Consider the following 16047-nt stretch of genomic DNA (forward strand, 5'->3'; position numbering starts at 1 on the left):
ATGCTCCCAAAGCAGGGGGACCAGGTGCAATCTCTGGTCAGGGAACTAAATCCCATATGCATGACGCAACTAAGAGTCTGCATGTCGCAGCTAAGATGCAGCACAGCCAAATAAACAAATAAATGATATTTTTAAAATAATAATAAATAAAAAGCAAGGAAACTGTTATTTTAAAAAAACTATAATTTTTTTAAAATGTAGAATAAAGTCCTAGTTTGACACTATATTAAACAGTATGGTGAGGAACATACTCATACAAATCTTTCCTTAGGATAAATTATATTAAGTAGAATTGCCAGGTCATAGAATATGCACATTTGACCTTTTAATCCCTGTTTTCAAATTCCCTCCAGAAAAGTTATGTGGACCCTGACCAGTAATATATAAAATTCCACCACCACCCCACCTCAATGAAGGATGTTTTTGATCAACAGAGTTAATACCTTCAGCAGGATAAAATCTCTGACCCTTGGCACCAATTCATACTCACCTCACCAACTCTGCCTCTTCAAGAAAAGCAGGCATGGTTCTATTCTGGTCCAGTGTTCAAGAGCCTTACCGAGGTTAACTCTGGGCTGCACTAGAGGCACACATAACTGCACAGACCTCAAGTGAAGACCACTATTCCACAGAGAGGTCCTTAGCTCCGGGCTCTGACCACAAGGCAAAGGGATCATAGGTAGGATCCCTTGTCAGTATACAGAGAGCCTGTAGCTTCTGCAAGACAGACCCTCATGAAGGAGCAGCCGTGCAGCAAGTATGTATATCCCCGCTCATCATTCTTGTTTTCTAAGGGACTCTGAGAACTGCCATAGCAGAGCTAGAGCCAAGAACACTTACAGTAAGTCCCCTACATACGAATGAGTTCCATTCCGAGAGCACATTCGAAAGTTCAATTTGTTCATAAGTCCAACTGTTAGCCTAGGTACCCAACTAACACAATAGGCTGTATAGTACTGTACTGTGATAGGTTTATAATACTTTTCACACAAATAATACATAAAAAACACAAAAAATAAAGAAAAAATTTTAATCTTACAGTACAGTACCTTGAAAAGTTCAGTAGTACAGCACAACAGCTGGCATCCAGGGGCTGCCATCGCGTGAACAGGCAAGGAGAGTTACTGACTGGAGAAGGGGGAGGAGGTGGGAGATGGTAGAGCTGAAGGATAGTCAGCAATAGGAGACGGGGGAGGGAGGCAAGCTGCAGTTTCATTCTTCGTTAATATACTTTCAGTATGAATACAGATCAACACTTGGAGCATCAAAACTTTTTATTTTTTGAAGAATATTTCTACAATTCTTCCCTGCCTTCTTAAATAGAGTTCACTAGACAGAAGCATGTTTCTTAAGGATCACAGTCATACCATGAACACCCACAGGGGTGTTGACCACTCAAAACAACAGGGCAATGAGGGCTAAAGAACCCCAGTTTAATATACTTTTAAAATGTGTCTACTATTGAGTTTGTCTCTTCCCATACTATCAGCTATCAGCTTCTCTCTCTCCAGCGGATGCCCCCTCTCTACTTCAGAGCCATAAATGGTCCCCTCCAGTCATTTATGCTATGGGAAGCAGTAATTAAGTTAAGTTAGGATTACAAATACATTAAGAACAAACAGATACAGCACAGCAATCACCTCTGAGTGATGTAGCTAAGCTTGGGGAGGTCACTGTGAGTGAAGCAGTTAAGTTCTGATACACAGACTTTGTGAAAACTCATTCAAGAGCCATCATTACATTGAATATGTACCTTAAAATGGCTTGCAGATAGCTCTATCACATCCTCGGAGGGAGGGACTTTGTTTTTGACACATAAGAGGCAGGGAGCTGGTTGGCCGCCAAAGGGAAAAGCATGAGGAGGAGTGGAAGGGTGATCCTAAGGTCTTGGGTCCAGTGTTTTCGAAAGAACACATCAACTACTTTCCTCCACAGAAAATGAGAGGAACATCCAGGCACACAAGCACAGCACCGCAAGTATACATACAAGTCTTCTGCTGGCATGCTACTGCTAACAAAAAAGAAGTGTCGCAAGTGTTGTTATTCCTTTCCCTTACTTAAGCTTTCTAGAAAATCTCCAAATAGACAACAATCTAGAGCCAACAGGTTTTACAAACCAAAACTCTCCTCTTAGGCACAGCCACCGAGATCTACAAGTGTCACTGGGGTCAAGGTCAAAAGATGACCTTGGGCCAATCATATGCCCTTTCTTAGCTTAGTTTTCCCATCAGCATGAAATGGGAATGACACCTGCTCTTCTCTGGGAAAAGAGGGCCTCCCTCATGGGGAGTGTGAGGAGATACAACTGTGACCACCACTACCCTGCCAGAGCCTGCCAGGCTGCCCCTCCCACTCAAGCCTGCATGAACTGCAGGACACGTGCGTGGGGAGCACCACATCTGGTCCGGTCACACCAGAGGATCTTGAGAGTCCTAGAAGGAGCCAGGTAGGAAAGGGGCTCAATGACAAGTTTCCAATTCAACACAGCAGGCTGCAACCCAGAAGCTCCACTGTCAGCTTTAGAAATATCTTGGCAATGGTTTTTAACAGCAGAATCACCCTCTGTCAAAGGAAACCTTACATATGCCCCCAATATATAAAACAGATAAAAAGTGGTATTTGAATTTCTTAATTATTTGATTTATAGTATTTATTTATTATAAATACAGTGAGGCTGCTCTCATGAACATAAGATTAAATTACAAATGAAACATCTAATATATTTCCCTTTTATTTTTCCGACAGTATAAGGAATATAAAAAAATATAAAGCAGGAATAACAAAATCTTGATTCACAAATAGGGCAAATGGTATCTATTTAGCCTTTTACTTGCAGCCTCAGGAATCCATTCAGTTAAAGTAACCAGAAACCTACACTTAGGACAATAAGAAAATTTTTTTTTTTTTTTTTTTTTTGTCTACGTTGGGTCTTTGTTGCTGCGTGCGGGCTTTCTCTAATTGCGGCAAGCAGGGGCTACTATTTGTTGCGGTGCGCGGGCTTCTCATTGCGGTGGTTTCTCTTTTTGCAGAGCACGGGCTCTAGGCACACGGGCTTCAGTAGTTGCAGTATGCAGGCTCAGTAGTTGTGGTTCACGGGCTCTAGAGCACAGGCTCAGTAGTTGTGGCGCACGGGCTTAGCTGCTCCACAGCATGTGGGATCTTCCCGGACCAGGGCTCAAACCTGTGTCCCCTTCATTGGCAGGTGGATTCTCAACCACTGTGCCACCAGGGAAGGCCCTAGGAAATTTTTATTTCAAGTTGGATTACGTTTCTTATTAGGAAATGTTCAGTTTGGAGGGAGGTGAAGAATGGTCTCACTGGCCAGTTTATGCTTTTATGTGTGGAGGAAAGCACTGTTAAAATGTATCTCGGCGGGCTTCCCTGGTGGCGCAGTGGTTGAGAGTCGGCCTGCCGATGCAGGGGACACGGGTTCGTGTCCCAGTCCGGGAAGATCCCACATGCCGCGGAGTGACTAGGCCCGTGAGCCATGGCCGCTGAGCCTGCGCGTCCGGAGCCTGTGCTCTGCAACGGGAGAGGCCACAACCGTGAGAGGCCCGCATACCGCAAAAAAAAAAAAAAATGTATCTTGTAACATAATTCAAAGTTCAATGAGGTCAGCTCTAAAAATCCCCAGATACTTGGTACCAGGCTCTGACAGATATTTATGCAAAATTTCAAGAGTCAAATTTATTTTGTTTCAAATACTAAGCACGAACTAAGTTTCGATTTCATCACTGACATTCTACAAGCCTTTGTAAATACGCACAGTGAGAACACAAGCCCGTATTGCCTAATGGAACTCATTCAATTTATTGTAAAAGTTTCAACAAGATATACAAGTGAGGGTACCAAATTATATTTGAGAGATTTAGGTAATGGAGTTTGTCAGCCAATGTAAAAAAAATGATTTATTGCCTCATTTGAAATATCTGGAGCTCAACCTTTCCTTGAGTGGGTAACAAACTCTAGTATGAAAAAGTAAACTCCTAAGAATTATTATCCACGTCATTACAAATAACTCATAAAAATAGAAAGATAATACCTTAGAATAATGCCCACACTGTATATTACACACATAGCATCGCTCTAAGAGGTTACCTGCTGAATAAGCAGTTTTGTATATACAACACACAACTTTGGTAACAGCTGGTATACAAACCAGCCCCTTTGGCAATTTTTGCTGCCATTGTTCTCACAATATAAAATGAAATTTTCTTCACTTCTGTATGTGTCAAGTACTTGAAAGAACTGGTCTTTCTCATGTTTGCCTGGATAAACACATACAAATGCAAGCAAAATGTTGACAACTGCACCACCCACACTTCCGTTGGGGTACATCATAAGAGCATTCGTCATACAGCCCCAGCACTTTCATTAAGCGGGGAGCATTTAGTTCTTCTCCATATGCATCACTCTACAATGACACTAACCACCTTCAGAGAGCATTGTGAGGTGAGGACTGGGAAGCTACAAGTGCATGTTCCATGTCAGGTTGAAACTTGGTGGTGGAATTCTACGATTCTTAAGAACAGGGTAAACCCTTGGGATCTAGGAACACGTGAGGAGATACACAAGACCTGCTGTTCTGTTCTCAAAAACAGAAATGACTAGAAAGAAAAAATACGGATCCTCGAGAGCTGCTGTCAGCTCAGCTCCTGCCTCAGCCCTCAAGCCAAGCAACAAATGCAGCTTCAAGAGCGGTGCAGAAGTGCAGTACATTCCACCCTTCCCTCCTTCCCAGAGGATGGAGGCTCACTCCAGGATGGAGGCTCACTCCATTCATCCACTCATTCACACATTTGGTCAACCCACAGACATCCACTGGATGTCTACTTCACAAGGCATATGCATGCTGTATGTTTCCATTCATATAAATTTAATTATATTTTATTTTGGAGAGTTCCTCAATACCCTTAAAAGTAACCTGAAGATACCCAAAATGAGTGACTATCACCAGAACCAGGACTCACTTCTGTTAACCAAACAGGTACAGCACTTGGCAAATGTTAACTATTACTATCACATCCAAATACTTTGACTTGTGCAAGCGTGCTTTGAGCTTCTGTGTGCCAGGAAGGATACACAGATAAGATCCAGTTCCTGCCCTCAAGGGGCTCAGAGGGAGGGAATGGAGTAAATCCAAGATACAGAGGACAATGTGATAAATGCAAAGGCAGAGTAACAGTATGGGGGACTAGGGGAAAGGACAGAAGCCTTAGTTACATTATCCTGAAGGAACTGGGAAGGCTTCTGTGAAATGATGTACATTCTTCTCTTTAGAGAGAAGCAAGAGATGAACAAAAGCAAGAACATATCCCAGGTAGATGCAGGAGGAAGAGAAGGCACGGAGGCAGAAGAGACAGTGAGTGTGGCTGAAATAGAGGAATAATGGGTGGGAGTGGCTGGCCAGGAGGCTGGGAGGGAGTACCAAGACTTTCTCATCAGCAGGCTTAATATGATTCAGGTCGCCTGGTCTCAGACACCTCAATCATCTGTAAAGTGGAAAGAGTGGCTCCTCCAGCAAATTCCACATACCAAGTTGAGTGGTCACACTGCATTCTCCCTGTGCTTGGCAGGAAGCTTGGCCAATACATACATCATCTTCCTCTGGTCTAGGTACATGGAGGGGAGCTCCCAAAACAAACCAATCACAATGCCAACTCAGCCATAATAGAAGATAAATATAATACATGTCTCTGACTTGGCAGGAGTCGAGCTCCTCTAACATAAGTCTTTCCATGCTCTAAAATCCATGCAGTTTTTTAAAAGCACGCCCAAGGCCACTCTGCTTCCAGGAGATTTGGGGTTTTAGCCAATTTGCTTATAAGATGGCTGTGCAAATTTGCACTACCCCATGAGCCTGGGTTTGAAATGGAGGGAAGGATCTCAGCTATAACAGGGAAGACTTTTAATAAAGAGCAGAACCCAGAGCCCATGCAATAAAGAGCTGCTCTTGCAGGTGAACCCACGCTGGGCACTGCTCACCCAGCTCTCCAAGGGATGCAGTAACCAAATCCCACTGGCCCCAAATTCACTCACTTCACAGATACATTCTGAATGCCTACTATATGCAAAGTACCATGGAGACCATAAAGGTGTGCAAGCCACAGCCGAAACCCTAAAAGGGCTTACAGCTTAGGAGGAAGGACAACTACAAAAGCCAGTAAAGGGACTTTCCCGGAGGTCCAGTGGTTAAGACTCCACGCTTCCACTGTAAGGGGTGTGGGTTTGATCCCTGGTTGGGGAACTAAGATCCCGCATGCTGCACGGTGCAGCAAAAAATAATAATAATAAAAGCCAGTAAAACATGCTGGATGGTGAAAGTGCCATTAAGACATTGATGGGCCAAAGGAAGTAAAGGTCCCTTCTGGTAAAGAAGGAAAAGATTTCCTAAAGGAGGTAGCTGCAGAGAAATGGAGGAGGTTTTCAACACAAAACAGTTGGAAAAGGTGCTCCTCTTTTCTGAGCCCTTGTTATGCATCACTTCAGTCCCACAACAAACCAGTGTGCCAGGTGATAGCGCCTGGACTGGGCACGGAAATCCTGGTGAGCACAATGTCACACACATCATGGGTGGTAGAGCCCTCATTCTCTGCCACAGAAAGCCTTTCTGGTAGAGGGAATGGCATGAGTACAGCCGGTATGGGATATGAGAAGAATCCAATATGTTGGAAGGACACATTGTAGGACATCCGGCTGGAAAGATACACTGAAACCACACAGCAGGGGCCTCATCTACCTGGCCTTAGGAGAATGCGCTTGTTGATTGGGTGATGAAGCACCTAGGCAAGAGGAAGCTTTTGAGAAACAAGAGTCCAGGATCAGGCATAGTGGCTAAGAGCCACTGGAGCCAGCCAGCTCTGACACCCACTAGACGTATAACTGTGGACAAGGTCTTTAACTTCTGTGTGCCTCCACTTCCTCATCTATTAGATGGGGATGATAATACTACCTAATTCACAGAACTGTGACACTAAGTGAATTTGCAAAGCAATAAGAATAATGCCACCCATAAACCTGCTATAGAAGTGTCACTGGATAATGATGGTGATGATGAAGCAGCCTTAATTAACCAGATGAGACATCCTGAAGTTGGGATATTATCTCAGAGATGACTAGAGTAATCCAGACAAGAGAAAGGATGGTAGCAGCTACCAGGAGCGGGGGGAGGGGAGGGGGGGGAGGAAGTAAATGATCTGAGAGATCAGAGAACTCAAAAGGGAAGGAGAGGGTTGCAGCCTGGGAGAAAAGCAGTGCTGCTAGAGGGGCTGCTCAGCCATAAAAGCACTTGGCAAAGACTTAGAGGACTCCTTGCTAGACTTCAATCCTTACAACACCCAGGGGCAGTCCTCAGAGCCTGAAATCTTCCATCTCGAAAACGGAACCAACAATCCTTTTACCCTTTCTCCTCTCAGCATTGACATGAGGAGTTAATAGGGCAGTGGATTTGGCCACAGGATGTTAAGACATAACGCACTGTACAGATGGGAGGCATGAGGAGTTGGGACAAGGTACTAGTCTGGGGAACAAGCCCAAGGAAAGAGAGACTCTACTCAACATTGTTCATGATGTTCCCAGAGAGCAAGACTGAGGGTCAATTCCAACATCCTCACCCTGCACAGCTACAGGCTGGTACCAGCCCAGGACCAGGGACACCTGAGGCTGCCACAGCACTGAGGGTAGAACACACAAAGGTTCAAGGAGCAGACCCCCAGTGCCGACAGCAGAATTCACCATTCCAGGGCACACCAGGGATAAAAGAAGCCCACAGAAAACCCAGTTGGCTCTACCTCCTCCAGCTCTCCAGTTATAAAGCCTGTAAGCAGATCAAAAGAAGGGTTATGGAGCCAGCCAGGGATGGGGAGGAGAAAACCAGCCCCTGAGGGCTGCAGCAGTTTGCCTTCCATTAAAGCCAAGTGTTTGTTTACATTTCCTGCATATCTTGTCACTTTCTGGATAGATTTCCTATAGAAACTCACCTTTTTCATGTTGAGTGTAGTCTATATAGTCCAGGAGACCATAAAGAGCAGCAGCTCGCATACCCTATTTTTCTCTTTATTTTAGCTTCCTTTAGGGAGGAACTCAGTAGCCCCAGCCCCGAGTCTCTTCTGCAGCAGACCCTGCGCCTCCCTGTGTCACATCATTCACCACAGAAGACTGGGACGGTGTCTTTAACACAACTCTCTCTCTCCCACTACCCTGGAGTTCCTTGAAGTTCCCTGCACTAGCCTAGAGTTCTCATCCTTCTCTGAGTCCCCACCACCCAACACAGACCCTAGCATATAATGAACTGAAATGTCACCCCATCCTTTGGAATCCAAAAGCAGTGAGAACCCACAAGCACAACCTGCTCCAAATACTCAACTCTGCCCCTTATTCAGAAGTCTTTTAATATAGCAGCACCTCATGTCTTCAAGCCTCCCTGTTTGGTTTTCCAAAAACCTGACTTCCGAGGTCAAAGGAAAGGCCTAATTTAGGTTTGTGACCTTAGCCTGTGTTCCATTTTACAGTTTTGATTTGTTTGATACAGGTTGTGGAGAACTAAAAGTCCTTATCACTCCAAAATACAGTTACCAAATTCAAACCACTCCAGAATAGGGCCTTCTCCCTTCAACCAACTTTTTCGGCTGACTTTTAACAGTTTTAAAGTTGATAAACTAGAGGAAGCGCTTTATTTAAAGAAAGAAAAAAAGATCTAAGTAAACAGTTCCCAGAGTTCTCTAAGAATTTAGACTCAAAGAACACAATCTGTCTACACAAGGATAAATGCAGTTTTATTAAAGAAAACACAGCAGGCTTACATACACTCTTCAAACAGTGTCCACTGTCCACACGAAGAAGCAAACAAACTCAAATCGGGTGGGACAGGGTCATCACTGGGGAAGTACCATGGTTTTTCTCTCGAAAGCTGAACCACAAGGCAGGCAAGTGTTAGAGACAGACTTTCTCAAGGTATCTCGAATGGAGCTCAAGGAGATGACCACAGAATCATGTGGTGGAGCTACTGTGATTGTTTTCAAAATAATTTTTATTGAAGAAACAATCAACTGAACTACTTATAATCTGCAAAACCAAGCCCCTTGGCACGAAATGTGTTAAAAGCCTCCAATAGCACTAGAGTTTCGATTTATTCCAAATATAGACCTGAAATCACAAACTACAGAGCCAAAGCCACAGTGTTTTAAATGACTGACCAACTCCATCGAAATATCCCACACTTCTCATTTCAGAGTGAGGGAGAAATAAATGAGAGTCAAGAAACACAATTTCTAGAAATTCTTCCATCATAGGAGGGCAAGTCTGAAAGATCCGTGTGGCTTTTAAGAAAGCCAGCAGAAACTAGAACATACGCAAAAGTTATTTCCACTGCACACTACAGATAAAACGTCACTTTTCCAACAATTTTAAAATACACGGTATGTTTAGAGTTTGATTTTTCTCTCACTACTTGAGCTTTTGTCAAGTACCTGGATGTTAAAGAGTTATAAAAATGAATGAAGGGGCTTCCCTGGTGGCACAGTGGTTAAGAATCCACCTGCCAAAGCAGGACACGGGTTCAAGCCCTGGTCCGGGAAGATCCCACATGCCGTGTTGCAACTAAGCCCATGAGCCACAACTACTGAACCCGTGAGTCACAACTACTGAGCCCGCACACCTAGAGCCCGTGCTCCGCAACAAGGGAAGCTACCACAATGAGAAGCCCGCGCACCACAATGAAGAGTAGCCCCCGCTCACTGCAACTAGAGAAAGCCCAAGTGCAGCACTGAAGACCTAACGCAGCCAAAAATAAATAAATAAAATAAATTTGTTTAAAAAAATAAAAACTGAATGAAGATTCTGTCCCTGCCCATAAGGTGCTCACAAATTGAGTATTTGTACCCAAAATGAAAGGGTTTAATAAATAGATGATACAAATTTCAGTAAGGGACTTTTAGTAATAGAAAAAAGTCCAAAGTTCTTTGCAGCAATATTTTATTTTCCCTAGTTAAAGAAAAAGAAAAAATTAACCTAACCAGAATGATCTATTAGAGAGACACTGCTAAACCCCAAGTGGTGGGATGTGACTGGGAGCATTATTTACCAAAGGACTGGCCGGTGTCGAGATCGATGACCTATCGATCATCATCAATCTCCATGCTTCACTGTGACTTTCTACCACTTCGTCAACTTTCATAGATTAAAACACTCCAGGCCAGTCCTTGATTCAATTGGTAGATAACTACTGCTTCCCCTCAAAAAACACATATTCACTTTAATCCATTTGAATAATTTCTCAAACTATCGGCTGAATTCTAACTGGGATCCAAGTCCAGACACTCCCACATGAAGCTAATCTTCAACTAGAGGGCCAGAAGCTCTGGTTACTGGGATTTCACTCATTCCAACTAATTTAACAAATATTTATTGAGCACCAACTGCCAGGAATTTTCTAAGCACTGAGCAATTCAACTAGAAAATAAAACAGACATGGAACCTACCCTTGTGGGGCTTACAATCTAGCAGTCAGAGCATCAACAAATGAATTTTATTGAGGGAAAGGAACATGATTCAGGATAACAGGCAGCTGGGCTGGGGAAGAGAAGGGATAGGCACCCACCAGATAGGATGGTTAGTTAGAGAGAGTTTTTCTATGAAGACAAAACCCTACAGAAGATACATTCTTAAAACTTGCAAAACACCTGTTACAAAGGTTGGTGTGACTGTTACCGAAAAAATTTTCTGAATAACTAGTATATATAATTTAGAAAAGACAAAAATATGTTTAAAAATAGAATGAGGCTAAACTAATCTATAAACAGAACCCCAATAAAAATAGTCTCTGAAAAATTTTTTGACTAGACAAAGTGCACCTAAAAGTATACACAGACAAACACACCTGTGAAAAAAGCCAGGAAAAAAAATCTTAAAGAAGAAAGTGATAAAAAGTGAGTAGCTGAATTACACAGCAAAACCCCTCACAGAGCTATGGTAATTAAAGCTCCAGGTAGGGGATTCCCTGGTGGCGCAGTGGTTGAGAGTCCACCTGCCGATGCAGGGGACACGGGTTCGTGCCCCAGTCCGGGAAGATCCCACATGCCAAGGAGCAGCTAGGCCCGTGAGCCATGGCCGCTGAGCCTGCGGCGTCCGGAGCCTGTGCTCCACAACGGGAGAGGCCACAACAGTGAGAGGCCCGCATACAGGAGAAAAAAAAAAAAAAAAAAAAAAAAACCTCCAGGTAGATAATGAAGCACATGTGAATTTAGTTTACCGATCTACAGAGAAAAGAGTCAATGAATTGTGTTAGGACAAGACAAGCATTAAGTTTGGATCCAAAAGGTTTAGATCTCTATCTCACTCTTTCTACCATACCAACCAAAATCTAGACATATTCAACTATGTAAAGTATATTATGACTTCATTTTCTTAATGTGTAAGACATTTTTCCAATAATTTCAGGATAAGATGGTCTTTTGCATGCAAATGAAAAACCTAGAAACCATAAAGGAAGAGTTGATAAATTTGATGTAAAATTAATTTCTGCATGGAAAGTTATGTAACAGGGAAAAAGGCAAATGACAAACAGAAAGAATATGTGCAATTACCCCACCCTACAGCCCCCTGACGTTTCACTGGGACATTAGCAGTGCTTCTCAAATTTTAATGTACACACTCTTCACCTGGAATCTTGTTAAAGTCAAGATTCTAATTTGGCAGGCCTGGAGTGGGGGGTCTCAGAGTCTGCATCTCTAACAGGCTCCCGGGAATACCAAGTAGCTAAATTTTACAGAACTTTTCAAGTTAAAGAGACAGGGTGCCAGAACTGAGTGGAGCTCAGATACCTCGTAAGAATCACTTGGGAAGGTTTCAGAACCTTGGTCCAAACTTCACCATTGGACATTCTGATTTAGAAGATCCAAGGTGAACAGGAGTCAGTATTTTTTTTTTTAACTCCCAGGTGACAAAGATATTCAGCCTGGTTTGAAATCCAGTGGACAAGATCGTCTGAGTCCCTTCCTGCTCTTTTCTGTGCTCTGAATACTACAGAGAGACATGTTTGAACTGGTAGTTTAAAACCACTTCTTTCCCACCCCCAGACCTCCCTCCCCTACCCACACATCACCTTCCTGCAGCCTTGTCCTAACACATTCTCCTGTCACAACAAAGGCTGACAAAAGTACAGGAGCAGAGCAAAGGAGGCCCACAGGCATGGTTAAGTGGCATCCCAGTGATGGTTTACCCAGTCGCTGTTTAACCAGTTATTGGCTGTGTGATCCTGGGTTAGCCTCCTAATCTCCTGGACTGTATCTCCTCACTTATACAAACCAAGTTGTTGTGAGGGTTTAAATAAGTTAATCTATTAAAAGAACTGTGTAAATTGTAAAACATCATGTATACATTAGATGCTTTTACTAGATGTGACACTGGGAACACACTTGTCTAAATCTGAACCCCTCACGTCCATGTCCCAACAAATTTCTAAGTTGTCCCCCTTTCCAATCCCTTCTCAATTTAAAGACAAAATAAATTCTCCAGGTTTCCACTTTCTAAATATACAAACTAAACACTACGAACAAAACAGGTAGAACATAAATACTAAAAACAGAACTACCATATGACCCAGCAATTCCACTCCTCGGCATACAACCGAAAAACACTAACCGGAAAAGATACATGCACCCCAGTGTTCATAACAGCATTATTTGCAATTGCCAAGACATGGAAGCAACCTAAGTATCCATCAACAGAGAAATGGATAAAGAAGATATGGTATGTGTGCGTATACACACATACAATGGAATACTACTACTCAGCCATAAAAAAAAAAGAATGAAATTTTGCCATTTGCAACAACATGGATGGACTTGAGGGGCATTACGCTAAGTGAAATAAGTCAGAGAAAGACAAATACTGTATGATCTCACTTATACGTGAAATCTAAAAATACAACAAACTAGTGAATATAACAGAAAAGAAGGACTCACAGACAGAGAGCAAACTGATGGTTACCAGTGGGGAGAGGGAAGGGGGCAGGGGCAGTATAGGGGTAGGGGATTAAGAGGTACAAACTATTATGTATAAAATAAGCTACAAGGATATATTGCACAACATGGGGAATACAGCCAATATTTTATAATAACTATAGATGGAGTATAACCTTTAAAAACTGTGAATCACTTTCTTATATAATATTACACATCAATTATACGTCAATCAAAAAAAAAAGGAGGAAAAGTTTCCAAACTTTCTCAGTTAAAAAAAAAAAACAAACCCCGCAGGTAGAACGTGTTATATCAAGCCTAAACTAAAAATGGCTTCAAATCTGTAAAAGATGCCAACAAATACTGCATATGTCTCCTAATGTACATGGTAAGGGTTTTCCAAAACAAATTCTATCCTCTTTAACAACTTCTACTTTGCTATTTCTAAATGTTAAGTCTCACCTAAATCTTCCTCCCTGCTCATTTATACTGCCAATCCCAATGCCCCCCAATCTGGGGAACAGCAGATAAAGCAAGCCTTTTGTTTCTGACACCATCCCCAGTGGCGCACACACACACATCTTATAGGTCTCCCAAGAGAGGTGTTTGCTATTTAATCCATTTGCTAATAAAATGAACCTGGAAGGTTCCCTGACAGAGGAAGTTTGAAGCACGTGCACAATATACACACTGGATTTATCATCAGGAAGCATTTGCCAAAGGCCACTGAGCTCATGCTTTTCCACACTGATCAGAGATGGCAGGGGAGGAAGTGAAGGGTGGCGCCACTAGGCAGGACACCCAGGTCTAATGACACACCTGGTCTGCCTCCTTCCAGGTGCTCAGCCAACCAGAACTACTCAGTGCCCCAGGGTATGACTGGAAAAATTCCTCACCTGCCACATTTGAACCAAGCCACCACAACCTAAACCACATGGCAAACCAGGCAGCAGAAAGGCCTACATAAGGCCTGGAAATGTTCCAGTCTGAAACACAGGTTAGGGGGGTAACCCTATTGTTACCACCTGGTTAGCTCCCTCAGACAGAATCCATACTGGAGAACTGGGTCCAGGACGGCAGCCCTGCCTTGCAGACCAAGCAGAAGCTGTGTGCTATCACAATGAGTAGGGCCTCTCCAGAACACCACACAGGGCTTATTTCCCAGCAAACTAGTCGGCCAGAGACCATTTGGTTTCAATTAACAGAAACCCACTCCCACTAACCTAAGAAAAAAAAAAAAAGGGTAGGGGAACGTGGGTTCATTATAAGGCCAAGGGGTCTATCAGATGACCCCGAATCAGGAACTGCAGCCAGCCCTCATGGGAAATGGAAACCAGGAAATGGAAAACCATCCGGAAATGAGACTATTCCCAAGGTCTCTCATGTCCTCCTCTGCACAACAGCCTTGTTGTTTTCCCTCTGCAAATCACTTTTAATTCTATGCTTCTGTGTACCCATGGGTCAAACATCTACTCCCCATTTAGCTTTTCCCTGAACTGTAGGGTGAGCATCAAAGACCAACTAGGATTGCTGTCTCAACCCCAAAAGATTCAGGAGAGAGTTCAACTCAGCTTGGATCAGACAGTCCCCTTTGATCCAAACATCAGAGAGAAGGTGGGTAAGTTGGTCTAACTATAGAGGATATCTACCTGTCTGGCACAATTACAAAAAATGACAATATAAATGACAACAGCTTAGTGAACTCTGACCTTTGTTAAAGCCACAAGGTTTCCAAAGGTACCATCTTGTCTTCTTATCATCACTCCAAGGAAGCACAGCTGTACAGCCAGATCCTCAAATAACAGATAAATGTCTTCTTTGTAGTTTGCCTGTTGGTTGCTTGGGTCGGAGAAAAAAAGCACTTTGTTGTTATCAAATAGGAATTTATTTCTGGTTCCTCCTTTCCTCTTTACAGAAGGGTTCTCGGCAGGAATCTTGCCTGGAAACAGGCAGAACCCGGCCAGTACACAAAAATGTCCTTGAATCATGAATGCAGAGGTAGGGGAGAGACACAGTCATGGTAGAGAAATACACACACAGAACTAAAGCCTTCTGGGGCAGGCATATTAAAAATAATTTTCCATAGGAAGAATCTGTTTGGTGTAAAGGTTAAGGAAGCCTCCTTCCTTCCTTACAAAAGCGTCTGGGTTTTTCATAAAGTAGACCCAAAGAGTCCATCAGTGGGGGGTCTACTTCAACTAGGGCAACAAACACATTCCTCCCAGATCATGGGCTGCTCTGTGTGGTTGCTAATAAGATAATCTGTTACAGGAGGCTTACAAATCCATTTACATTGATTTTAATTAATGAATCAATCCCTGAGCCTGAACAACTTGGTCCAGAGAGGGTAAGCAATTCAAGATTCAATCTGCACTTCCAGCCTGAAAGCTACATTAAAAAGAAATTAACTCTCAGATCAATGCAGGACAAATAAAAATAATTGGGTTTGTATCTCTTACAACATAAGAAAAAATTTCTTGCAAGTTTAGACAGTTACTCTTCACACATTAATAAGGGGAATATATTTTCAGTCATTTCCTAACAAACTCACCTAGGATTAAGGGGTTTTGGGGGGACAAGCCTGAAATCTGGAAAACCAAAGTCAGATATCTACCTGGACTGGTTGGACTCTCAGTCCAACCTCTGAAATGAAGATGAGTCCAGCTTTCTCAAAAACTCATCAGAACCTCTCAGCTCAGACTGAAGTTGAATAGAGAATTACCCAAACACAAAATACAAACGACCAGTAAGAACAAAGTGGCACCCCCCAGCCTGGCTGTGCTCTGAATCAGCCAGGCTTCATTAAGAAGGCAAGCAAACTTTTGCATTTGCTTTTACTTTATCCTTTACAAAGGCTGAAATAGAATTTGACCTTTCTGAGCTATTGCTAACTATGAATTGGAAACAAGCTCAATTTAAAAGACGGCATCAATATGTGACTGCTCATTGGTTCATTTTTCTCTTCTCTTTCCTCATCTTTTTTCACAGGGTTTGTCTACCCACTCTATTTTTAGAGTCCTATCAGAACTTCCAATGACTCCATGTAAACCTAGTGGAAAAAAGTCTAGTTTCAGTCCCACTTTCTCAA

The 16047-nt window shown here is 42.8% G+C and overlaps 1 protein-coding gene across 6 annotated transcripts in view; it reads right to left on the reverse strand.

Annotated features, from left to right (window-relative positions):
- The window catches only part of TEAD1 (TEA domain transcription factor 1), a 263768-nt gene that overhangs the window by 226869 nt on the left and 20852 nt on the right, over positions 1-16047 (reverse strand). For 4 of the 6 annotated variants that reach the window (XM_067038588.1, XM_067038587.1, XM_067038586.1 and 1 more), the window contains exon 3: positions 14669-14798. The exons of the other annotated variants lie outside the window; for them this stretch is intronic. In XM_067038588.1, coding sequence (XP_066894689.1) covers positions 14669-14719 — 51 coding nt within the window. In that variant the 5' untranslated portion in view covers positions 14720-14798. The remainder of the gene's footprint in view (positions 1-14668; positions 14799-16047) is intronic. 6 annotated transcript variants of the gene reach the window in all.

This window comes from Kogia breviceps, chromosome 7 (genome assembly GCF_026419965.1).
Source record: "Kogia breviceps isolate mKogBre1 chromosome 7, mKogBre1 haplotype 1, whole genome shotgun sequence".
NCBI classification, from domain to species: Eukaryota; Metazoa; Chordata; class Mammalia; order Artiodactyla; family Physeteridae; genus Kogia; species Kogia breviceps.